The 27,023-nt window shown below is 39.8% G+C and overlaps 1 protein-coding gene across 1 annotated transcript; it reads right to left on the bottom strand.

Moving 5' to 3' along the window:
- Positions 1–859: 859 nt before the first annotated feature.
- On the bottom strand, positions 860–25,257 carry Sdhaf3 (succinate dehydrogenase complex assembly factor 3). The gene is made up of 2 exons (XM_075953451.1): positions 24,990–25,257; positions 860–1,426 (listed from the first exon to the last, which is right to left on the bottom strand). Exons 1-2 carry the CDS (start codon positions 25,161–25,163, stop codon positions 1,223–1,225), a joined length of 378 nt encoding a protein of 125 aa, XP_075809566.1. The 5' UTR covers positions 25,164–25,257; the 3' UTR covers positions 860–1,222.
- Between the last annotated feature and the right edge of the window lie 1,766 nt (positions 25,258–27,023).

The raw sequence follows: 27,023 nt of genomic DNA, 5'->3' as shown, positions 1-27,023 counted from the left end.
CATGTAGACAATCTATAGAACCTACCTTACAGAAGGTGTCACATGTAGACAATCTATAGAACCTACCTTATAGAAGGTGTCACATGTAGACAATCTATAGAACCTACCTTATAGAAGGTGTCACATGTAGACAATCTATAGAACCTACCTTACAGAAGGTGTCACATGTAGACAATCTATAGAACCTACCTTATAGAAGGTGTCACATGTAGACAATCTATAGAACCTACCTTACAGAAGGTGTCACATGTAGACAATCTATAGAACCTACCTTACGGAAGGTGTCACATGTGGACAATCTATAGAACCTACCTTACGGAAGGTGTCATATGTAGACAATCTACAGAAGGCTCTTCCTCTATTGAGCTCCACTTTCTGGAAGTAGGTCTCACTGATCCCGGAACCCACAGGCTGGCTGGAGAGCCACAGGGATGTGCATGTCTCTGCGTCCTCACCCCTAGGTTCACAGCATGCAGTCCCATGCCTGCTCGTCATGTAGGTTCTAGAGATCTGCACTTGAGTCTTTGTGCTTTCCCAGAAAACATTTTACCAATGGAAACAGCTCCCTGGTCCAACTTCTATTGCTCCAGTATCCAATCAGTTGCCCAGCTTACACTCAGGTCTTGATAGGTATTTTATTTTTAAATGTATACGTCAACATAGTAATTTTCATCTCCCCACCCTTTAGGCAATAAGTGAAATTCTCAAAAAATGAATCTTAAAGCTCTTCTTAAAACTTGCATTCTAAGTGACTCAAAGAGGACGTTCTGAGTGTAGCCAGGAGTGGACTATTGAAGGAGACATGTGGGACGTTCAGAATGACAGTACATCTAATGATAAACTTACTGAAATTCACATCTACCGGTATCATGATTTATTTATTTAACTGATGAAACTAGAAACAAGCCACGAGCTAATGCTTGATGGGAACAGAATTTAAAACATTCCTATACAAAAGAGAAATTTTCAGTAAATTCCAAAGTGTGTTCTTCTTTACACCTTTTAGTCCAAAATTTAAATTCCACAATATTACATTCCACACAGCAAATACATTATTCGAGTGACAGCAGAGTGTACCCTTTGTGATCTTGATCAATGAATCATTCAGATTGTCCAAAAATAAGATATTATTTCACTAAAGTGGCAGTAATATGTCTTAAAGAGCCAATGAGAGATGAGGTATAAGGTTATAAATTTAACATGCTTCGTTAAGATTTATGTATCACAATTTAGGTTTCGTTGACTCAGTGATACTAAACTGCCTATTGGGTTTAGTAGCCTCCTGCATCAGCTCTTGCAACTGTCCAATCTGCTCATCACGAAAGTCACTGAGTTTTTCTTCTGGGAGAGAGGTGCCGAAACAAGCTATTCCTGTTGAACTTTGTCTGCTGTCCTTAGCTTGTTGCTGTAACACCGCTGCATAGGCCTAGTAAAAGAGACAGAAAAAGGAGAAGTTAGAAAGTGGAAACACTGCGGCTCACAGGGTCATGAAGTACTCAAGTTTCCAGTTCCTAGGTCACCAGTTGGGCTCCAGCACTACATTTACAGCAATTGATTAAAAAGATACAAAGTCATGGTTTTCGTCTTCAGACATAATTTCAAATATATCTTATTTTCAGCATTCTAAAGGTTTTACACACATTTAGGAGAGTCCTTAATCTGCAAACTAATAGCAGAAGTCTGCTGTAGAAACATTCAGTGCCTCCTGGTAGCACACACCTTTAATCCCAGCACTTGGAAGGCAGAAGCAGGCGGATCTCTATGAGTTTGAGGCCAGCCTGGTCTACAGAGCAAGTTCCAGGACAGCCAGAACTACAAGCACAGTCCATGCAAGATTCTAGGGCCAATTCTAGATCTAAGATGAATCCCAGTGCTGACAGGAGAAATAGACATAGCTCCTATCCCTAACCCAGAAGCTATTTCCAACTGTCCAACTGACAATCACTCAACAAAGGGAAGATTAGTTTCTTCAACAGAGTCTCACTGGGTATACACATCATCGTTAGGGGAAGGCCTCGTGTCCAGAAGTAGATGGGCACCACAAAAGGAACTCAGTGGTATTTTTAGTCTCATGATGCTTGTTTAGGCATAAATTTTTTAACCTTACTGGTCTTTGCTTTGTTTATATACTATGGTTTGTGTTTTTTATGGGTTTGGTGTATGTGTTTCTCATGCTTTTTGTTTGTTTTGTTTTAATCTGATTTGTTTTGTTATTGCCCGTTTTCTAAAGAGATAAAAAGAAGCCACGGAGTGGAAAGAATGGAGAGGCTGGAAGGATCTGGGAGGAGATGAGAGAGGGAAAACAGTGACCAGATATATTGTATGAAAAAAACGTTCAATAAAAAGTAAATTGAAAAATGGGTTAGGGGTCTGAACAGAGTTCCCAATAGAAGACATAAAACTGGCCAAGAAATACCTCAAAAAGAGTTTGTCATCTTTACCAATTAGGCAAAAGCAACTAAAACAACCTTGCGATTCCATCTCACGCTATCAGGATCTAAGATCAACAAACCAACCAAGAGTAAACACTGGTGAGGTTGTGGGTAAAGGGATCCCTCGTTCATTGTCGCTGGGAAGGAAACTAGTACCGTCACTCTGGAAACCAGTATGGAGAAGAAAGTGAATTTACCACATGACCCAGCTCTACCACTCCTGGGCAAATGCCTAAAGAACTCGACACCCTACTCTACAGCCATGTGCTCAGCAATACTGTCACCCTTTTGACAACAGCTATGAAACTTAAGGATAATGAAGATGTGCTTCATGTACACGAAAGAATAACATTCAGCTGTAAAAACTGAATCATGAACTTTTCAGGTAAACGGATGGAACTAGAAAGGATCACATTGAGTGAGGTAACGGAGATCCAGAATGACAAATGACTCTCTCTGTTCCCCCTAGGCCCAATCCCTGAGTCTCACCCCAGTTCTGCAGCAGAGCACCTGTGTCAGCCTTCACTGCACCCCATCTTATCTCCTGTTGATACCACAGACCTTCCCTTCTACCCTCCATACCCCTACTTGTTGCTTTGGCCCAGTCCCCAACTGCAGTAGGTACCACCTGCAAAATATATTAAGACAATGGTGGCACAAACCTTGTGTAAGGGACCAACCAATGTTTGATTTAAGGCCCACTCCATGAGATGGAACCCATAACTGACACTCCTCATTGGACTGGATTGGGGAAAACCCAAGAGGCCTCAACCCCACATAAAGAACCAGGGACAACTTAGAAATGCTGAGAGCAGGAGAAATAGTTTTTCTCAGGAAGAACACACTAATTGGTTATCCAATACCAAATGATCATCCCTGAAAACATACACACAAATAACATTATACAGACTTAGCAGATTGTATTTATATATTTAGAAACATATGTTTATACACATATGTAACAATAATTAATGAAAAAAGAAGTCATGAACTTGAAAGTGAGCAAAGGGGGGCATGGAGGTTTTGAAGGTAGGAAAGAGAAGGTGGCATGATGTAATTATAATCTCAATTATTTTTTAAAATGTAATTTTGTTCTAAAGCAAAAACTGCTTATTGTTTAAGAAAGTATAAAATTAAACACACATAAGAAAATTGTACTCTTTAGAAGAAGATTCATAGAATATAAATATAAATTTTAAGTATGCACAAGATACTCCAAATGTGGTGAGGAGTTGAAGGGAATTATTTCCAAGTTTTTAAACACTGAGCATTGATATAAAAACACTGGTGAAAAACTGAATCTTTCCTGGTAAGCTACGACCTCGTGGTGATATACAGTTCCTCATTGTGGTGACCACACCCACAAAATTGTTTTCATTGCTATTTCCTAACTATAACCTTGCTACTGTGATGAACTATAATGTAAATATCTGTGATTTCCGATGGTGTTAAGCAACCCCTATGAAAAAGTCATTTGACCCCCAGGTTGAGAACTTCTTTAAAGGCTCAGACCCCACTGCAGAATAGGAGGTAGGAAGAGTATAAGAGCCAATGAGGTGACTGACTACATGGAAATGTTGTCTTCAGGGCACAGCTGGGCAGCTGCACATACTAACTCAGAGCAGCTGTGAGGCTGATACAGATGTGTGCAAGCCTAACCTAATGAAAGCCCAGCACGGAGAGGGGAGTGGGACACCGAGTTCTACGCTAGCGGAGGACCTTCTGACAGTTCGTAACTGCTGCAAGAAAAGGGGTCAGCTTTCTCTGAAAATGTTCTCCACACATCCAAGAATATTTGGGCAGCATAAACTGGACTGGACTTGAGGAGGGAGGACACAAGGTTGGGTGGGAAGGGAAGTGGGGATGAATCCAGGAAGATTTGGAGAGGGAGAGTGAATATGATCAAAACATACAAAACTTCCAAAGAATGAAAAACAGTCTGAGCAAAAGCAGCTTAGGGGAGGAAAGGGTTTCTTTAATCTTACCAAGTCATAATTCACCATCAAAGAAGTCAGGGCAGGAACGAAAGCAGAAGCACGGAGACACGTGGCTCGTGGCTTACTCCCTGGCTCACAATCAGCTCAGGCCCACCTGTATTCTGCTGGCTGAAAGGGACTGGGCCCTCCCACACCATCACTAAAACCACCAGTTCACTTGCATATTACAGTGGAAAACATACTTTTTAAGAATCAGATCGACTTTCAAGCTTGACATGAAAATTAATTTCCGTCATTTTTATCCTTGCTTTTGTGCACATAAAAAATAAATGAATAATTGCTAAATTGATAGTAGAAAGAGCTGTTCGGTAAATATTTAAATGATATATTCTAACAGCAGTACAATAAATAAATAAAATTGCTTAAATAAAAAGCCAATTAATTAGCTCTAATAACATCTTGATTTATCTTATCAAACTCACGGAGTCGCAGAAAAGCTGTTAGAAACAGTACTGTGAATGCTGCTGTAAATTAAGTTTTTACAAGCTTAACAATGAAGACAAAATTATTTGGTTTTAAAGTGATAAAACCAACACACATTTAAAGGAGAATGCCAAGAGAAGTAACATATTCCTACTCAATTGAGAGCCCTTAGAGAGGAAGGTATTTCATCTGAGCTGCAGTGTATGTATTATTCATACTGAGCCCAAATTGTCACAGCCCCAAACAATCTATTGTCAAGTTGACATCTTCCTAAAATCTGTCCTCTACTACAGCACAAATGCTCTCTCGAGATTCCGCACCAAGACTGTGATGGCTGTCAGCTCTTCAGCATGGCCGCAGACCCTACAGCATCTACGGAATTCGTCTGCAGGCCAACCTAAATGGCCTACAATGAGACTGAGCTTTTTCTAACCTAGCAACCTAAATTTTAGGTGCATTTTGTTCAAATCATTGGTCACTACTTAACCAAAATACTGGACAAATAAAGAAACAAAAAGTTGATGATTCCACCAGTCAGTGTTTAAGAGAATACTTGTAACCTGAAGACTGAGTCACCACTAGAGGCCAATCAGCTATGAACACACGTTTATGAGACTTAATCTTGAAACATTCTATAACTGCGCATTCAGCTTCAGGGAACAGTAACGGTGGTGGGGGTCTGGCTCTTGTTTAAAATAGGACATGCTCACATGGATGCCAAAGTAGAAGAAAACCGAAAAGCTTGTGATTTGGAGCCTTCATAATAATCCTAAACAAGAACAATTGATCAGACAATTTGTTTTGCAAAACTTCCAAAGAGAGCTCATCAAACTGGAGACAAAAAATAATGCCTGTAAAAATATTTACGTTTGGGTTGGAGAGATGGCTCAATGGTTAAGAGCGCTCACTGCTCTTCCAAAGGTCCTGGGTTCAATTCCCACGCACATGGCAGCTCATAACTGTCTGAGGCCCTCTTATGGGGTGCAGATGTACATGCAGACATTGTACTTATATACATATATACATAAATAAATAAATCTTTAAAAAATTAGGTTTAAATGTTTAGTACACTTAAATACACCAAAGAGGCTGATACCAAAACATTTCTATTGAGAATTGATCCTGAGCTTCTCTGCCTGTCTTAGTAATCTCATGGAAGTCAATTTTTATCAATCATAAAATGTACCTTCAAAATGACTGCAGGCAATTTTAAGCAATTTGAAAAGAAAACCATATTGCAAAATGTATATTCTTCAAGAGAAAAAAAGGAATAGCATTCTAGAAATAGCTAAAAGAACAGAGGTGTGGTCTATAAATATTTTATATTTTTGCAATGATCATGTAATCATAAATTTTACCATAAAGTACCCAGTTATATTTTCATAACTTAAAATTTTACTTTCAGTAACAATTTTCCTAAATAATTACATTACAGTTCTCGCAACAAAGCCCAGTTTTCTAAGTCAGCTGACACGTATTTCAAATGTATGTAAATGATATTTTTGTGCTTGTTTCATTCCCTATGTGCATCCTAACTTGACAACAAATTATGCAGAAATAAATGATGGAAGAGGGAGACAGAAGACAGGTCAAAGGTAGAGTGGATGGAAAAATCAAAGTAGTAATGAAACCATAAAATGACTAAGCAAAATTCTAGGTAACTTAACACTACAGATCACATTGAACCAATTACTAATTTTTAAAATAAAATCATTTCACACATTACACATTTATCTAACAGATATCAAGTAACTCTCCTCAGTTTCTCTAAGAAAAGAGATTTATCAAAACAGTTGCATAAAATGCTATTCAGGGATACTCATGAATTCTTCAAAATGGATTAAAACTAAATAGAAGACATAGAAAAAGCAACTTCAGGGATGGTAATGCCTCCAGACAATCCTTTATTGTATAGGATTGTTTTGGCTATCCTGGGTTTTTTGTTTTTCCATATAAAGTTGATTATTGTCCTCTCAAGATCTGTGAAGAATTTTGATGGGACCTTAATGGGGATTGCATTGAATCTATAAATTGCCTTTGGTAGAATTGCCATTTTTACTATATTGATCCTCCCAATCCAAGAGCAAGGGAGGTTCTTCCATTTTCTGGTATACTCCTCAGTTTCTTTCTTCAATGCCTTAAAGTTCTTGTCAAATAGATCTTTCACTTCCTTGGTTAGAGTTACCCCAAGATATTTTATGCTGTTTGTGGCTATCGTGAAAGGTGAAGCTTCTCTGATTTCCCTCTCTGCTTCCATATCCTTTGTGTATAAGAGTGCGACTGATTTTTTGGAGTTGATCTTGTATCCTGCCACATTACTAAAGCTGTTTATCAGCTGTAAAAGTTCTTTGGTGGAGTTTTGGGGGTCGCTTATGTACACTATCATATCATCTGCAAATAACGAAAGTTTAACTTCTTCCTTTCCAATTCGAATCCCCTTGATCCCCTTATGTTGTCTTATTGCTATTGCTAGAACTTCAAGCACTATATTGAAGAGGTATGGCGAGAGTGGACAGCCTTGTCGTGTTCCTGAGTTTAATGGGATGGCTTTGAGTTTCTCTCCATTTAATTTGATGTTAGCTGTCGGCTTGCTGTATATAGCTTTTATTATATTTAGGTATGACCCTTGTATCCCTAATCTCTCCAATACTTTTATCATAAAGGGATGTTGAATTTTGTCAAATGCTTTTTCAGCATCTAATGAGATGATCATATGGTCTTTTTCTTTCAGTTTATTTATATGATGGATTACATTGATAGATTTTCGTATGTTGAACCAACCCTGTATCCCTGGGATGAAGCCTACTTGATCATAATGGATAATTTTTCTAATGTGTTCTTGGATTCGGTTTGCCAGTATTTTGTTGAGGATTTTTGCATCAATGTTCATGAGTGAGATTGGTCTATAATTCTCTTTCTTGGTTGAGTCTTTGTGCGGTTTTGGTATCAGAGTAACTGTAGCTTCATAAAAGGAATTTGGCAGTGCCTCTTCTGTTTCTATATTGTGAAATACATTAAGGAGTATAGGTATTAGGTCTTCTTGGAAGTTCTGGTAGAATTCCGCATTGAAACCATCTGGTCCTGGGCTTTTTTTGGTAGGGAGGTTTTTGATAACCTCTTCTAATTCTTCGCGACTAACAGGTCTATTTAGATTGTTCACCTGGTCCTGATTTAACTTTGGTAAATGATATTTATCTAAGAAAGTATCCATTTCTTTTACATTTTCCAGTTTTGTGGCATATAGGCTTTTGTAGTAAGATCTAATGATTCTCTGAATTTCCTCTGTGTCTGTGGTTATGTCCCCCTTTTCATTTCTGATCTTATTAATTTGCAAATTCTCTCTCTGCTGTTTGATTAGTTTGGATAGGGGTTTGTCAATCTTGTTGATTTTCTCCAGGAACCAGCTTTTTGTTTCATTGATTCTTTGGATTGTTCTCTGTGTTTCTATTTTATTGATTTCAGCCCTCGGTTTGATTATTTCCAGTCTCCTACTCCTCCTAGGTGAGTCTGCTTCTTTTTTTTCTAGAGCTTTCAGGTGGGCTGTTAAGTCTCCAATGTGAGCTTTCTCTGTTTTCTTTAAGTGGGCACTTAGTGCTATGAACTTTCCTCTTAGGACTGCTTTCATAGTGTCCCATAAGTTTGAGTATGTTGTTTCTTTATTTTCATTGAATTCCAGGAAGACTTGCTACAGTGTTGAAAACAGTGTGGTACTGGTATAAAAACAGAGAAGTCGACCAATGGAATCGTATAGAAGACCCGAATTTTAACCCACAAACCTATGAACACCTCATTTTTGATAAAGGAGGCAAAAGTATACAATGGAAGAAAGAAAACATCTTCAACAAATGGTGCTGGCATAACTGGACGTCAACCTGTAGAAGAATGAAAATAGACCCATATCTATCACCATGCACAAAACTCAAGTCCAAATGGATTAAAGACCTCACTATCAGTCAGAACACATTGAACCTGATAGAAGAGAAAGTGGGAAGTACCCTACATCAGATGGGCACAGGAGATCGCTTCCTATGTGTAACCCCAACAGCTCAGACATTAAGGGCAACATTGAATAAATGGGACCTACTAAAACTGAGAAGCTTCTGTAAAGCAAAGGACACTGTCACCAAGACAAAAAGGCAACCTACTGACTGGGAGAAGATCTTCACCAACCCCACAACAGACAAAGGTCTGATCTCCAAAATATATAGAGAACTCAGGAAACTAAACTTTAAAATGCTAATTAACCCAATTAAAAAATGGGGCACTGATCTGAACAGAGAATTCTCAGCAGAGGAAGTTCAAATGACCAAAAGACACTTAAGGTCATGCTCAACCTCCTTAGCGATCAGGGAAATGCAAATCAAAACAACTTTGAGATACCATCTTACACCTGTCAGAATGGCTAAAATAAAAAACTCCAATGATAGCCTTTGCTGGAGAGGCTGTGGAGGACTGAGTACCCTCATCCATTGCTGGTGGGAATGCAATCTTGTGCAACCACTTTGGAAATCAGTGTTTCAGTTTCTCAGGAAATTTGGGATCAACCTACCCCTCGACCCAGCAATACCACTCCTGGGAATATACCCAAGAGATGCCCTATCATATGACAAGAGCATTTGTTCAACTATGTTCATAGCAGTATTATTTGTAATAGCCAGAACCTGGAAACAACCTAGATGCCCTTCAATGGAAGAATGGATGAAGAAAGTGTGGAATATCTACACATTAGAGTACTATGCTGCAGTAAAAAACAATGACTTCTCGAATTTTGCATGCAAATGGATGGAAATAGAAAACACTATCCTGAGTGAGGTAACCCAGACCCAAAAAGATGAAAATGGGATGTACTCACTCATAATTGGTTTCTAGCCATAAATAAGGGACACGGAGCCTACAATTGGTGATCCTAAAGAAGCTAAGTAAGAAGGTGAACCAAAGGAAAAACATATAGTTATCCTCTTGGCTATGGGAAGTAGACAAAGCTGCCAGAGAGAAAATTGAGATCTTGGGGGTGGGGTGGGATGGGGGTAAGGGGAGAAGGGGATAGAAAAGGGAGAAGGGGAGGAAGGGGGGAACTTGGAGAAAAAGGAGGATTGGGATAAAGGAAGGTTGGATAGGGGAGCACGGAAGCACAATTCTTAGTTAAGGGAGCCACCTTAGGGTTGGCAAGAGATTTGAACCTAGAATGGCTCCCAGGTGCCCAAGCCGAGGTCCCCAGTTAATTCCTTGGGCAGCTGGGGATAGGCAACCTGAAATGACCCTAGCATATAGCAATACTGACGAATATCTTGCATATCATCATAGAACCTTCATCTGGTGATGGATGGAGATAGAGACAGAGACCCACACTGGAGCACGGGACTGAGCTCCCAAGGTCCCAATGAGGAGCAGAAGGAGGGAGAACAAGAGCAAAGAAGTTGGGACCACGAGGGGTGCACCCACCCACGGAGACAGTGGAGCTGATGTATTGGGAGCTCACCAAGGCCAGCTGGACTGTGACTGAAAAAGCATGGGATAAAACTGGACTCTCTGAACATGGCGAACAATGAGAGCTGATGAGATGCCAAGGACAATGGCAAGGGGTTTTGATCCTACGTAATATGCTGGCTTTGTGGGAGCCTAGCCAGTTTGGATGTTCACCTTCCTAGATATGGACGGAGGGGGGAGGACCTAGGACTTACCACAGGGCAGGGAACCCTGACAGCTCTTTGGACTGGAAAGGGAGGGGGAAAGGAGTGGGGGGAGGGGGAGAAGGGTGGGAGGGGGGAGAAGGATGGGAGGAGGGGGAGGGAAATGGGAGGCTGGGAGGAGGTGGAAACTTGTTTTTTTTTCTCATTTTCTCAATAAAAAAAAGATTTAAAAAAAAAAAGCAACTTCATTTCAAAGTCAGTAAATATACGTAAGCTATGTAAAGAGAAACAGCATATCTTAAATAATTCATGAATATTAGTACTTGAAATAGGGTAGATAAATATTACAAATTAAAACCAAGTTTTCTGACTGCCTGGCTGTTTTTCCTATACAAAAGGATTTTCTGCCACCGTGTGGAAGGTTGTGAAATTACACATAATTTAAAAACTAACTAGTTTATTCCCAGGTTCAAATATATCTAAATCCAGTTATAAACTACTTCAAAGCAAATGTCAAATCCTATGTAAACCTGTGTACAGGATCCATCTCTCTTCTTTCTGAATAAAATTGTGTTTTCTTTATAATAAGGATTTTATTTCTAATAAGGATAGATACTATATGACTAACACTCAATTTCAGGTTTTACCCATATTACATTTTTTGGGGGTGGCGTGGTTGATACAGGTATCTGTGTAACACCTCGGGCTGTCCTGGAACTTGCTTTGTAGACGGCTGATCTCGAACTCAGGTTACTGGCGTACTCCACTACCACCACCTGGCTTCCACATTATTCTTTAAATACTGTTATTTCTCCCTACATCAGGCACTTAAAATACTAAATTAGATAAAAGAAAAGTAATACTATACTACTCAAACTTACCCTGAATAATTAGGAATCTCAGATCTCTGGTACCATTTTTTAAATTTGGTTTATTTATTTTACTTTATGTGTATGAGTGTTCTGCCTATATGTATGTGTATATACATATGCATCATTCACGTTTCTGGTGCCCTCCAATATCAGAAGCATCATATTCGCTAGAACTAAAGTTACAGATAGTTGCCAGCCTCCACGTGGGTGTGAGAATTGAAACTGGTTCCCCTGGAAGATCAACCAACCTGGAAGATGGCTCTTAACCACGAAGCCAATCTCCACCCCCTCCCCACACGAGTTCTTTAAAGATCAAATATGTATTAATTTCCACACAGCAAGAGACTAAACACTGACCAATCCAGGAGTTGAAGTATTTGGGGAAAGCTCAGTATTGTGTAAAACATAACTCATGTTCTCAAGTCTTGATATAAATTCTCAATCTTTATAAATGCTATAGTAAACACAACTGATTAGTTAGCTTTTGTGCAACTGGGGGCATTAGCATAGTCACTGGCTTTTTTCCTAAGGGAAGAAAGTTTTTTTTGCTGAACCTGTGTTGTAAATAAAAATACATCCCTAGTAATTTTACAGCACGAACTGAAGGAAGTCACTGTTCTTGTCCTCAAGGAGCTACCGTATACCAATGACAAAGTGCGCACAGCTACAAGACAGCGCCGGAAGCAGTAAAGACCAGATGAAAGCAGGCTTTTAGGAAATCAGAAGAAGACACCTGACTGTCAGTGGAAGACGTAAAAAAGACAGCATAAAATCATGGGACTAGGGCTCTTTTGAAACCATTTTGGACTCAAACTCTAGAGAAAAATCTAACCATTTAGGCCGAGTGAACTGTGAGAAACAAAACCACTGGGTCAATTACAGAGCATGAATCTCAACTGAATAACTAACCACAGAGTCTATGACAGCCAGTACTCATCGACAGGAGGGAAAGGTACTCCAGGGTCAAGAGAGGTCAGTAGGAAAACAGAAACCAGTTTTTTAAAAGGCAGTAACATGATCAAAGTCACACTTTTGACAGGCAAAAGAGAGTATTGCAAGATCACTTCCAAACTTACCTCACACATTTGGAGGTACAGCAATTGGGGTGAGAACAACAGATCGGAATTCTGAGATCATAAAAAGGGGTCACAGGATTTCACAACTCGTTGGATATGGGAGAGAAAACACGAGTAACAAAATTACATCATCTGTTTTCCTTGCAGGACCTCGAATCTCTTGTGTCATCCCCACTTTCTTGCTGACCCTCTTCCTACTCCACACGAGCACCAGAGTCACCAATATTCACTAGACACCGCCCGCAGGGCCCGACCAACTAGCATCAAGATAGCAAATACTATCTTATTTGATTCTTAACCTTAGATGCCGTATTGACAGACCACTGTGGCTTGGAACAGTCTAATTGTCCAACAGCAAACACTCAGTGACTACCTGCTAACCAAGGTCAAATAATCACTGATCTTGAGATTCTCCTGCTCAGTCTCCCAAGTGTCTAGAAAAACAGGCTACATAAAACACAAAGCATGCATTAATAAACTACTCATATTGTTTTAAGACTTCTTGTCAATAGAAAATTATTAGTAATTCAATTTGGGAGAATCCAGAAGTTCCATGTGGATCTTTTGATCAGAAGAGGGTAGAGTCCCTATAAGACTACCTAGTTCAAGAATTAATTATTTATACTTCTAAAAGAAAGTAGGAGATAGTAGAGTCCAAAATCCAAAGCATAAGAAATAGTAGGTGCCTAAACAAACCTACAAAAAGAAAGAAAGAAAGAAAGAAAGAAAGAAAGAAAGAAAGAACTTCCACTTAACCGACAGCGCAGTTATATTTAATATGGCAATCATGTTTCTTTCTTTACATTATAATCTATCATACTTAGGTTACATTAACAAACAGTTGTAGCTATCAGGGTGGTGTGCATGCCTTAATCCTAGCACCTGAGAAGCCAGAAGCAAAAGCAGGCTGATCATTCAAAGTTCAAGGTCATCCAGGTTTATGCTTGGAGTCTCAGGTCAGCCATAGCTATACAGACAAAGTCTGTCTAAAAGAAGAGAAGAGAGAGAGAGAGAGAGACAGAGACAGAGAGAGACAGAGACAGAGAGACAGAGAGACAGAGACACAGAGAGAGAGAGAGAGACAGAGACAGAGACAGAGACAGAGAAAGGAGAAACAGCTGTGTTTGCATATGGTGGTGTAATAGTCGTCCATTTCTTTAACCCTAGCACTCAAGAGACACAGGCAAGCACAGCTCCTTAAGATTAAGGTCAACCTGTTCTCTGCATAGTAAGACCCTATCTTTAAATAAAGCTGAGCAGTACTGGCTCACACCTTTAGGTAGGCAATGTAGTGATTGTTTGTATTTTCATAAATAATACTTGCCTGAAGATCAGCGTACAAAGCTCAGCCACTAAGGGAAGGGAGTGGTGGCACACACCTTTAAATCCAGGACTTGGGAGACAGAGATCTCTGTGAGTTGAAGGCTACCCTGGGCTACTCAAGATCGATCCAGAAACAGATCCAGGTGGTGGCGGCTCACACTTTTAATCCCAGCTCTAGGGAACTGGAGACAGGAGTGATATGACTGGGCAGAGAGAGGAATATAAAGAGGAAGAGACAAGAACTCAGTAGAGTGTGGAGTCTGAGGTTTGGTGGAGACACAGTGTAGTCTAGGCAGTCTGAGGATCGCCCCTTTGGTCTGAGCATTGGTAGAAGTAAAAGGTCTCTCTAGTGGCTTACTGGTTTGCTTCTCTGATCTTCAGTTTTAACCCCTATATCTGTCTCTGGGTTTTATTCCTGCTACAAGGCATAGAGGTAGGGGCAGGCAGATCTAGGAGTTTGAGGCCAGTCTGTTCTACAGGGCAAGTTCAAAGAAAGCCGGAGAAACCCTGTCTCAAAAACACTACAAGAAAAAAAAAGAAAGAAAGAAAGAAAGAAAGAAAGAAAGAAAGAAAGAAAGAAAGAAAGAAAAAGAAAAGAAGAAGGAAGGAAGAAAATAGTTGTTTATGACTAATTGTATTTCATTATTCAAACTAAGAGGAGGGTAAATTATCATTAACATCTTCTAAATATTAAAAAATCAATGCGCTCCTTATTGATATAATCAGATTACTTTTAGTAAACTAATAAACATATTCAAAAGTATCATATATATGCAATTTTATAACTACAGATTATATACAAAATTGTAAAGAAAAAGAAATTATTGAGATACAGGAATCCTGTTGTGTTTTCTAAAGGCAAAATATAACCCCAGTTGGGCTGGAGAGATGGCTCAACCGTTAAGAGCACTGGCTGCTCTTCTAGAGGACCAGGGTTCAATTCCCAGCACCCACATGGCAGTTTACAACTGCCTGTAGCTTCAGCTCCCTGGGAACTGACACCTTTACACCAAAATGCACATAAAATAAAGTTAAAAGAAATTATTAAAAAATAACCCCAACTAACACTTCGCACTCTGTACAATTTCACCCTCCCCCCTGCTACTATTAAAATACTTAGAGTTTTAAAATATACTTGAATTCAATCTTAATAGACAGAGTCCTCAGATGCTCCTGTAATTTGGGCTCATGAGAATATTTTCATAGCATTCGGGTATAAGGGAATGGAGTTAAAATAATGTGGTGTGTCTCAATTACCAAATGTCAAATCTTCACTTGTTCTCGTCATCAAACAGAAATTAAGTTTCATTCTTTCTAGTCACATCCATCAGCATTTGTAGACGCACCCTTGTTACAACACAATTGATATATGCAAATGACTCTACACAAATAAACAAAGTACGGGTTGATTATTCACTTAAAAAATGATTTACAAAAGAACTTGCTTAAATAATAAGTATGCCAGCATATCTAAAGCAGTTCTATTTTCCATAAAAATATATAATCAACTTTTCAGAAATATACTCTAGTATAGATTATTTACACGAATATCAAGCTTCAAAAACCCCTACTAGTCTGTGCAAAGGTAGCAGGGGAAACAAATAGATTAAATACAATGCTTGAAAAAGACATAGAAATATATATTTAGGATAGCTTGAGCTACACTCACATGACTATACTCATAACTATCAACCTACAAAATTCATCCTTAAAAATATAGTCAAGGAAATCTTTAATAAATAAATTAATTAACTAATTTTAAAAAAAAAAGAAAGAAAGAAAATAGTCAAGGAGTACCAAAGAGTGGAGTCAATGTCGAAAGGTGACCCTGTGCAAGGAAATACAGAAAAAAGAAACCCAGAGATCCCCCCTTTATCTTTGTTTCTCAGAAAAACTCTTAAGAGGCTTCTAGAAGGCTGTCTTAGTCAGTGTTCTACTGCTATGAAGAGACACCATGACCACTGCAACTCTTATACGGGAAAACATTTAAAAGGTCCTGGCTTACAGGGTCAGAGATTTAGTCCATCATGGTGGGAAAATGGCAGCATGCAGGCAGGAATGGTGCTGGAGAAGGCGCTAAAAGTTCTATGTCTTTGTCAACAGGCAGCAAGGAGTGAATTGTAACACTGGGCTTGGCTTGAGCATACATGAGACCAAGAAGCCCTCCTCCACAATGACACATCACCTCCAATAAGGCTACAGCTACTCCAACAAGGCCACACCTCCTAAAGTGCCACTCCCTATGGGCCAAACGTTCAAACCTACGAGTATATTAAGGCCATACCTACCAAACCACTACATTCTCTGGCCCCCATAGGTTTGTAACCATACCATAACGGAAAATGCATTTAGTCCAATTCCAAAAGCTCCCATAGTCTACCACAGTCTCAACAATGTTTAAAAGTTCATAGTCTCTTTTGAGATTCACACAATATCTCAACGGCAATCCCCTATAAAATCAAATCAGATACTTCCAACATATGATGGCATAGGATATACATTACCATTCCAAAATGGAGGAGAGGGAGGATAGTAAGGAAATACTGGATCAAAGCAAGATCTCAAACTAGATGGAAACCTCCAAGCTCTGAATCTCCATGTCTAATGTCAGAACGTTCTCCAGATCTCCAACTCCTTTAAGCGTTGTTGACTGCAACACACTTCTTTCTCTTGGGTTGGTTTCACTCTATTAGCAGCTTTCCGTGGCAGGTATCCCATGAGCCTGGCATCTCCAATACGTCATCATCTCCAAGGCAATTCAGGCTTCAACGTTACAGCTTCACACAAAGGACTCTCTACACTTCCATACAGGGACATCCCTGACACATACCTGGCCTCGGCGGCTTTTCTTAGTCACAGAGGGAGATTCCATAACCCCTTTCTTCTACGCTTGACTCTAAAACCAGAACCACTTGGCCAAAAGTTCTGCTGCTTGCTGGGGCTGAAACATGCTCCCCTTGCTCAATTACATCCTCAAAAAATTTCTGTTTTCCATGGTTTCCTTCACTGCCTAAGCTTGACCGGCTTGGAACTTACTCTGTAGAACAGGCTCACCCTGAACTCATAGACCTGCATGTCTTTGTCTCCTGGGTGTAGGGATTAAATGTGTGAACCATCACACCTGGACCTCAGTTGTTCATGAATTTATTTTCATAAGCTTAGATGGATGGGGGTCTTGCCCTGTGGTGATCACTCCCTTTATTCTATTTCTTAATCTGCTTATCTCCTTGAACACAGGACTTAGCTCCACTCCACATCCTGGTGCCCCTTTCTTCCTCAAGTTGTATATTTTGTACTTTTCCTTGCTCAGCATGTGCCTTTTCATAGATCTTCTTAAGAGTGACTACAAATGATCACATGACAAAGTTTATACTAGGCTATTTGAGATTTCCTCTGCCAATACGATTAATCCAAAAACTCTTCACTTTAGCCTCAGGCAGACTGTTAGAACAAGGGCAAAAAGCAGCCACATTCTTCACCAAAACATTACATACTAAATTCTTCCCCTCTGAAACTTCTTCAGCCAGGCTCCAACAGTTCAAATCACTCTCAGCACACCACTGTCTTCCATGCTCCTACTACTATGGCCCACTAAGCAGTGCTTAAAGCATTCCATTGTTTTACTAACATGTTTCCCCAAGACATGGTCAGGTCTATTACAGCAAAACTCTAGTCCCTGGTAACAACTTCTATCATAGCTGGGGGTTTCTAATGCTGTTTAAAGATATCATAACCATGGCAACTCTTATATAGGAAAATATTTCATTGGCACTGGCTTCCAATTTTAGATATGTAGTTCATTATCATGGTGGTGAGAAACATGGCAGCCTGCAGACATGCTGGAGGAGGAGCTAAAGGGTCTACATCGAAGAGCTTTTTTGCAGGCAGCAGGGAGTGAATTGCCAACACTACACATGACTTGAGCACATATGGTCCTCCAACAAGGTAACACCTAGTCCAAGACGGCCATAGCCCCCCATAGGGCCACTTCTCATGGGCCAAGCATTCAAACACATTGAGTCTATGGGGCCCTAGGTATTCAAACCACCACAACAGCTATGCCTAGATAAACAATCCAAATTTGATGATCTAGAAATGATGTATTTTGGACCAACCAACTCAAGTGAGACAAGGAGAAGAATTATGAGGACCCCAAACCATCACTCTTGGCTTCTTCCTGTTCTTTTCAGGGTTCTGTTCTAAGAACAAGTTCCCAGTCCCTGGCATTTCCGACACAGGCCAGAAAGCTAGCAATACGAATGACAGGGGAAAGCAGGCTTACAATAATGAAGAGGTGAGGTTGTAAAGAATTGTGACGGGGACACAGCTGCTGCAAGCATGGATGATGATGAAGAGGGGGGTTCTGCAAAAAGGATGGAAAACTGAATTACCTGTTTCCACGGAAGTCTACAGAGTAAACCCTTTGATAACACCTTAACTATACAATTAAAGAAGTGCTCTAGAAACCAGCAATTTGAATAAAATGTACCATATGTTATGAGCACCCTGAACTCCACTCAAAGATGCTCATCTTTCCAAACATTTCAGAGTAAGCAGTTCTGGCACTGGGTAGCTTTCTCTCAGCCTCCCAGAGGCACTGGGAGACTAGCACAAGGCCCCTTCAAAATAGCACTGACCACTGTCACTGCCTCCATGTTCCGAAGTTCCCACTGCAGTGTTTGTATCCTCTGCTAAAGGAGGGAACTGCATCTGTGTATCTGCAGCTTGTCAAATGAGTAAGAGACACAACAAACCCTCTAGGCTGTGCTGGACCAGGGTCACTAAACAAGATGGCTCTTAGAGAGCTCACAGCTCAGACTGAGCTAGAGAAGTGTTCTTGTCACTCATGTGACCACGGTAGCTGTTTGTGGAGTTATATGCCAGCTATGCGTCTACCACCAAATGAGTTCTGCATACAAAGGCAGTAACAAAGTATATGCATTTTTTTTTATTATGGGGAGAGTTTTTAAGCAAACTATAGACCTGCTCACGGGTAACAAACTGAAGTGTCACTGCAGCAAAGTCCGGAAACATCTAGCACTTTAAAAATCAATCCAAATAAAGCATAAACACTTCAGTGTTTTAGAACACAGAAAAGCAAAGCATACCTTTCCCTTTAGACATGACTCTATCACAGTGATTCAGGAGCAAAGAAGAGCAAAAACTTGTAAACAAGGCAAATACGATCCTCCCTTGGGAAATAAGCTAATTAAATCTGCACACAAGGAGAATAAGCTGACGTCTCTGAGGCCCAGAAGGTGAGTTCATCAGTTTAATCTATTAACAGATATAGCAATAATGTCAAGCCAAAGTGGGTAACATTAAACAGGACAGAGAGAAGACACTGTTATGAGTCCACCACTGTCCAGGAAAAAGCGAGCAATGAAGCGGCAGGAGCCTTTTCTGCTGCAGATGCAGTGAGGTCTGCCGAAAACATTCCTCTGCCCACTCCACTTCTCCTTACTTTAAGGTCATGTTCACTAGGAACAAAAAAAGGCAAAGAAATAAAAAAAAAAAATGCTTTTGGATTTGGCAGTCAATTCTGACATAATTGAACATGAAGTCTTTATTTACTACACTTAATGTGAATAGTCAATTTTTTTTTCAGCAAACATAATGTATTTGGTTACAGGTAACATGTACCATCTCAAATCCCAACGGGATAGTTTGTAATGTTCACTGTAGACTCCTTATTAGTCCTTAGAAAATCTAGAATAATTTTTTGTTCTGAGATTCAACTGAGAAATGGTCCCCTGGAAGTGAAGGGGAATATTCTGAGTTCTAGAAAAAGACATGCTCTTCACTAGTCCCCAGCAGAAAGAGCCAATTGGCAATAAGGTTTATATTTCATTATTGTATAAGTTTAAATGGCAGGAGTCTGAAACCAACAATCTGAAGTCTCTGAGTCTCTTGGTAAAGTTCAATCCAGAACACAAGATCATTTCTGGGCCTGATAACCAGATCTCAGGGGTGGCATATGCCCACCTCAAGTCTCTTCCTTAAGCCTACTGTACCAGCTTCCAAGCCACAAAGGGGGCACGTTAACATGTCTTTACGAGACAAAACAAATATTAACGAACCTCCCATTTGGCCTCATTCTTAGCCTACAAAATGTTTTAAAAGTAAAAAGCTAAATGCAACACAGTACAATTATTAAGTAGCAACTTAGTTTTTTACCAAATTAAGTTACTGAAAGATCATAGAATATTTAAATACTATCAATAAATTCTAAATACTTATTCTGATTAGATAAAGAGTAAAACGCTTTAATTTGAAGCTACATGTATCTAGAATTCCATTTCATTTCAAAAATTCAGCAGGAAAATATAGAACTGTGCAGGTGACATCAATATTTTACAAAAATATGAAAACTCCAAGATTAGCATACAAAATCAAGAAGACAAAGGCAATAAATCTTTATAAAGTACTGGTATTTAATTCTTTGAATGTGCCTGACTCAAGGCGTTAGTGAGACAGAGAACTAGCTACAAAATTATTGAAAAAATTATTGAATGTATTATTTGGTTGCATTTTAAAGTAACATTTTCTTAAAGGTTGCTTTAAAGTAACATGTTTACTAAAGAAACGCCATATATGGAGATAATCTGGCAAATCTCAAGTTCAGAGAAAACACTAAAAGCACCCTTCATTTTATCAGCCAGATAACAATTGCTCACATCTAATGACACCATGGGCAGTTGACATTCATTCTAAAACCCTTTCCGATAGCTGCCTTCTAACCCACCCATCACACCGCTACATAAGAATTATTTTCTACTATTGGGCAGCTACACTGCTTTCAATGCCTCACTAGTGCTATATCTAAGCAATATAACAATTTACATTATTCATATGTGCTTTCAATGCCTCACTAGTACTATATCTAAGCAATATAACAATTTACATTATCCATATGTAAATCAAAAAAAGGTCTGTTAGACTCCCTTTTGCCCATCCTTGTTTTGTTTTGTTTTGCAAGTCAGGGTTTCACTGTGTAGCCCTGAATGTTCTGGAAAAGCTCTGTAGGCCAGGCTGACCCGGAGCTCAGAGATTAGCTTAGCCCAGCCTTTGCATTCCTTACGGTGTGAGCCACCACTGCTTCATACAAAGTCACAGAAATCCTGAGGGCTGGGATTAAAGGTATGTACAGCTACCACCCAGCCTATCTCTTACATTTAAACTATTAGTGCTTTTCTACCAAAATAAATAAGCTTTTTAAAATATTAATGCCATCAACCACTTATTTTTTTCCTTTTTGTGATTCCCATCAACCATATATTAAATTTAACTATTTCCATTTGCCTTTTAAACATTTTTAAACTCAAGAGTTATGAAATTTTATGTTAAATTTGATTGGATTCTAAAATATATTTTATTATCAATTCTTTGCTTTAAAAAAAGTTCTCAAAGTTAACAGAGATGACAGAAAAGACAAAACCTGAGACTGCCTGTGTAGAGTATAGACTAGATTACACCATTTGATTAAACAATTAACATAGTTCATGATACAATTGTATAAGAAGAAAAAGCACTCCTGGTTTGCCATTAATTTCAAGGGCAAAATATATGATATTTTCTATTGAGACAACAGAAGTCTAAAAAAATTTTTTTTAATTGTTTTTGGGGGGGGTTGGTTTTTCGAGACAGGGTTTCTCTGTGTATCTATGGCTATTCTGGAACTCACTCTGTAGACCAGGCTGGCCTCGAACTCACAGAGATCCACCTGCCACGGTCTCCCTGAGTGCTGGGAATAAAGGCATGTGCTACCACCACACATGCCTTAAAAAATATAACTTACATGACATCACTATCCTATAAATCATCATCATTCAATAAACCACCACACATGAAGAGGCTGCCATGAGTAACGTGCAGAATAAACAGAGACATACCCAAGCAACTCACAGTAATTCATTCCTTTTCTCCAGCAAGCTAAAAACAAACCACAAGACTGATATTCAAAAGCAACCACCTAATATCTTTGTAGGATAGTCCTTTACACTGTGTGAATATATTCATGGTGATTGGTTAAATTAAGAAGATACTGGTCAACAGCCGGGCGGGATAAAGTTAGGGGAGAGCCAAACAGAATGCTGGGAAGAAGGGCAGAGGCAGAGGAGTTATAAGCAAATGCAGAGAGAAGTAAGAGGGACATGCTGCACTGAGAAAAGATAATAAGTCACGTAGCAAAGCATAGATAAACATAAATGGGTTAATTAAAGTTGTAAGAGTTAGCTAGTAATAGGTCTGAGCTATTGGTCAAGCATTTATAATTAATATTAAGACTGTGTGGTTACATGGCAGCAGCTTGTGGGACAGAAAGTTCTTCTAACAGGTCTTCAAATTAGGTGAGGCAGGAAATTACTAAAAATAGCAAAATGCAATCAATTCTAATTATACTAAGTTAAACAAAGTTTAAATATACATGGCATGCAACTTAGCCATTTCTTTTTACCTTATGATCCATTTAAAAGTCACACAAAAATAATACCTCAGATGAGTTACAAAGGTTACATACACTCTTGATTGTAAGATACTGGGTTTAAATTTCTGCTGATTCATCAACTACAGGACTCCCCCCCCACACACACACAGAGAGAGACACAAACACACAGGCACACACCCCATAGAACACTTTTTTCTTCATTCCAAAAAATATGTAAAACTAGTATACCAGTGGAGAAGATGAGCCATTTTGACCCTACAAAAGCATTTCAACTAATGCATTCTGAAGGAATATTGGGAACAGAAAATTAGCAATGGAACACAACCACAGCATATAGCCATGAATGCTGAATTGGGCAAAGTTTAAGAAGAAACAGGACACTTGTGTAGCCTCAGATTCTTCATCCAAATATTTAGTAATTTTAACTCACAGTTTGGAATTCCAAGACGATGGCACTGGCAACTACCTGGCTCTGGTGGAAGTCTTTTGACTGTTGTGGTGTGAGTGTATGTAAGAGGGAATGATCATACAGCACGTGGCTAGACAGGAAGTAAGAAAGATTCACACATGAGGTTGTGGTGTGTGTGTGTGTGTGTGTGTGTGTGTGTGTGTGTGTGTGTGTGTGTAACTAGAGAATGAACTCAGGACTTGGCTTGTTGACAGAGTTTCTTTCCCTCCCGGTCACATACTAGGTAAGTACTCTACCACTGAACTACACCCCAGCCTCTTCTGGTCTTATTTTGAAATGAGGTCTTGCTAAACTACATGGGCTAGCCTTAACCTTTCAACTCTTTTGCCCTTCACTCTGGAGTAGACAGGATTGCAAGCACTCAGTCACCACACTTAGCACAGTCTGCTGTTTTTCTTTGTTTTTTGTTTTGTTGTTTTTTAATATAAATACTGGCTCCAACAGGAATTTCCAGTATTTCTGAACCTACATCAGTCTCTCCCATTAGTGATGCCCAGTGAGCTTATGGACTCACCCTGGCTTGCACCTCTTAAAGCTTTTCTACTCACTCTCAACATGCCACACCGGGGATCAAACTGTCAACACTCTATGAACTTCTCAGATCGATAAGCTTTCCCTAAACCACAGCATCACTTCAATCAAAGGATCATCACAGTACCATGATATATACTCTTTGCATAATGTGCCGAGGATGGTGCACCTCATTATAATCTTTCAAAACTGCACAACATTAATCTAATCATGAGTAAGGAACAAAGAGACCCAAATCGATACATTCCTCTAAGTAACAGCAAAGTACTTTTCAAAAACGTGTCAAATGAGGAAACACGGAAACAAGCTACAGCAGATTAAAGAGGGGAAAATGCCTAAATGCGGAGTGGAACCCTGAAATAGAGTAGGGGAATTTTTGAAAGCCGTGGTACACTGTGAGTAAGCCCTGCAGTTAAGAGTTCCCCAGCAATGTTAATTTCTATATTTTGATTAATGTCTTGGTTATATGTATGTTGTCACAAGGCGAAGCAGGGTGGTGGATTTTGTGAACTCTACATTGTCTTTGTGTCTCTTCTGTAAGTCTAAACTACTTTAAAATGCTTTTGAATATTTTATTTAAATAAAACAATGAAATTGCTGTCATCAAGCCTCCTATGATGATGAACACATTTTCCCAGTTATCTTGTACACTTTCCTTCAGCTTTTTGTCAACTTTTTCTAAGTACTACTGTTTCCTACATTTTCCTTAAACATTCCAAGTTCTTAAACTTTTGGACTTCTCCATGGAGAAGCCTTTCTTCTCAACACAGATAGTCTTCTTGTCTGGCCTCAAAGTAACTCAAAGATACAAACACCTTAATATATTATAGCTGCAATATAATAGCACAGCATAGTGGTGAATGTCTTTAATCCCACCACTCAGGAGGCAGAGGCAGGGCGATCTCTGAGTTCCAAGCCAGCCTGCTCTACAAAGCAAGTTTCAGGCCAACCAGGGCTACACAGAGAAACCTGTGAATAGTGAAATAATAAATAAACTAGCTGAGATGCTTACTGTAACGCTGTTATTTTACACATAAGACTGGAAGAATGGAAAAATGAGTTCATGTAATATTTAGTAAATGTTGAGGCCTGAATTTAAAACTAGGTTTTCTGATTCGAAGACTAAATACATATTTAAAGAAAGTGCTTTGCATTTAAAAAGATTAAACCTCCCCAGGTCCAGAAAACCAAATTACATCTAATAAGCCAAGACTTTTTTAAAAAGTTCTAAATTTCTCTCTTTAAAAATGTTAACTCCCGCCAGCATTTTCCCCTTCCCCAAGTGTAATCTTTAAGTCTTTCTATGTTTATCTAATTGACCTGTCAAGTAGAAAACTTACTAAGGCCCTAAAATTACAAATTAACAAACGGTAGAAACAAGCCTCTTTAGTCTGAAAGCTAAGTAAAGGCATGAAGTTCATTGCACGGGCTGTCACGTACAAACCAAAAGGACAGCAGCCGGCGACCTTGGAGTGCTTGACAGTGGGTGCTGTAGTAAATTCTGAGACACCCCACCTTCATCAACACCTGGTAACCTCAGGCTCTCAGAGTTGATCTGAACAGCGGGGGAACTGCACGTGCCCCAGCAGAGAGCCTGTGGGAGACCCTGCGGGTTCGCGACGGACTTGGGGGAAGCGCTGCTTGACCAGTTTTAAGGCTGTTTAATTCAAACACCCTGTCTGACCGTGCACGGACACCGGGAGCTGTTAGGAAGCCGGTCTTTGAACTGAATACCAATAGAGCAAGCCCAGGAGTCTGGGTTGAGGGGGCGGGGAGGGGGCATCACTTGCCTCCCATTCCTGCAAGAAGCGCTGGGCCTCGCCAGAACCAACAGTCTTATGTCTCCTAAACTCGTCCTTCACGTACTGATCGCCCAAGGCTTTGAGGTCCGGGGGCAGAGCCCGGTGGAGCTGCAAGATTCGCTTATACAAGGCTCGGACACACGAAACGTGCCTGCCCGGCATCGCGCCGCGCCCGCTCGACCAGCCGCGCCGGCGCAGAGCGGTCCCCCGGCTCTGCCCCTTTGGGAAGTCGCCTGCGGCGGCGGAAAAAGACGCGCGACCTTCATCCGGTTTGGTCCCTCATCGAATCATGTCCTTCCGGAAGCCCGAATTTTGGTGCCCACAGAAAAGCGCCCTGTCCCTCTCTGCTAGAGGCGTGGCTTTTGAGTAGTCATTGCAATTTCTTGATACCCTAGAGTGACGCTATCAAGTTCAAAGTCTTGAGTGAGTACGTTGTTTTAACTTTCAGAGCTAACTCACCGTCGTTTCCATTCCTCTTTCTTATTAAAGCTTTGAAAAACACTTCATCAAAATCTGTCTCCTCCAAAAAGCTTTCCTTGGTTAATCCAAACCGTTGGAGGCTTCTGGGCGTTTTCCTGGGAGCGAGGTGAGGATCAATGTGCTTTCATCGCCACCTCCAACAGCCCACCCCCTTGGCACAGTGCAAACTACAAACATAGCTTCTCCCGGGTAACTAACACAACGGAGCCCTAGTTTGTGCAGGCAGGTCAAGCAGGCTGTGGAAGAATCACCAGAGGTGTTTTAAGTGTATTTCCACGGCCACGACAATGGAGGTTCTTATTAAATAACGTGAGATGAATACCAGGAATCTAGACTTCCACAAGTCCTAGCTTGTGTAGAAATGATAAGAAATTTTTTAACTTTGCTGGAGCCAATAACTCCTTATTTTTTTCATTCCCATTATATTTTTAATCCTCCAGCAAATCCTAATGGCTCCACCACAAAAGCTATGTAGAACTCAAACATTATTTCCACCGCATTCTGTACCATAATCATCTTTACTGGATAGCTTCCTTATCTGTGTTCCTGCCTCTGACCACGTTGAACTCCAGTTACGGTCTACCTAGGTGTAAGTTAGATAGTGTCCTTCCTCTCCTTGACAGATCCTGAATGGCATTCCATTCGTGTAAAACCCAAAGTCTCTCTACCTCTGAGAATTTAAATGTTCTGTTTATTCATTCCCTAGTTTGTCAGTTCAAGTCATATTGGCCTTGGGGTTCTTTATTTATCTTGAAAAGGCCAGGCACACTCCCAACCGCTCCTGAGGAACGTTTGCTTGTAGCTTTCTCTTATATGATCCTCTTAGCTTAGTTACTTTGCTCAGACCTCTCCTAACAGCCTTGCTTGAGACTATAACATAACCAAGCCACATCTCTCACGCTTTTCCTGCCTTTTTCTTCTCCATAATATTTGGTACACAGAATTTACATAGTGACTTGTTCTTGTTTCTCACTAGAATACTCAAGGAAGGCATTTTCAGGAGGGGTGCTGCCCACTGGTGTATCTCTTCTCTAGACCTGAAATAAGCATACAGTAAATACTGGTTGCATTGATGCCTGAGTTTAATCAATGCTGTTGAGTACCTCAGGGATTGAATGCAGGTAAAACATGAGTGTAAGAACTCGGTGGTTCTTTCACAGGTACTGGATTTCTGTCCGTGTAACAACCACGAAATCCAAAAGGACAATAGCTCCAGAGATTTTGCTCATTTCCAGGCCTCACTGTGGTGTCTCACAAATAGGAAGTACTCCAATATTTATTACTTTGAATAGAGTTTTTCCTTTTACTTAACTTTAAGGAAAACATTTAACTGAACAAATATAGAATATTTTAATGGATTTAATTTGATATTTTGACAAACCATATTAATGTCAAGGGTTGAAGAGCAATGTGATTATTTCATTTTAGGAAATTTTCTAACCATATTCCATCTGTTAATATCCCTGTAAATTGAAAATTTGGTTTCTTATTCTAGTTTACATTTTTTTCTGGTTTTCCTTCAGGTTAAACTGCAGCTATAAT

The sequence above is a fragment of the Microtus pennsylvanicus genome, chromosome 19 (assembly GCF_037038515.1).
Source record: "Microtus pennsylvanicus isolate mMicPen1 chromosome 19, mMicPen1.hap1, whole genome shotgun sequence".
NCBI classification, from domain to species: domain Eukaryota; kingdom Metazoa; phylum Chordata; class Mammalia; order Rodentia; family Cricetidae; genus Microtus; species Microtus pennsylvanicus.
Note: the sequence above shows the minus strand (reverse complement) of the source record. Positions and strands in the feature narration are given on the sequence as shown.

Coding starts and splice junctions, on each gene's coding strand:
- Sdhaf3 (XM_075953451.1), bottom strand. CDS start 25,163: ATGCCGGGCAGGCACGTTTCGTGTGTCCGAGCCTTGTATAAGCGAATC. Junction 1,427..24,989: donor GCTTCTTGCAGGAATGGGAG/GCAAGTGATGCC, acceptor CTCTTTTACTAG/GCCTATGCAGCGGTGTTACA.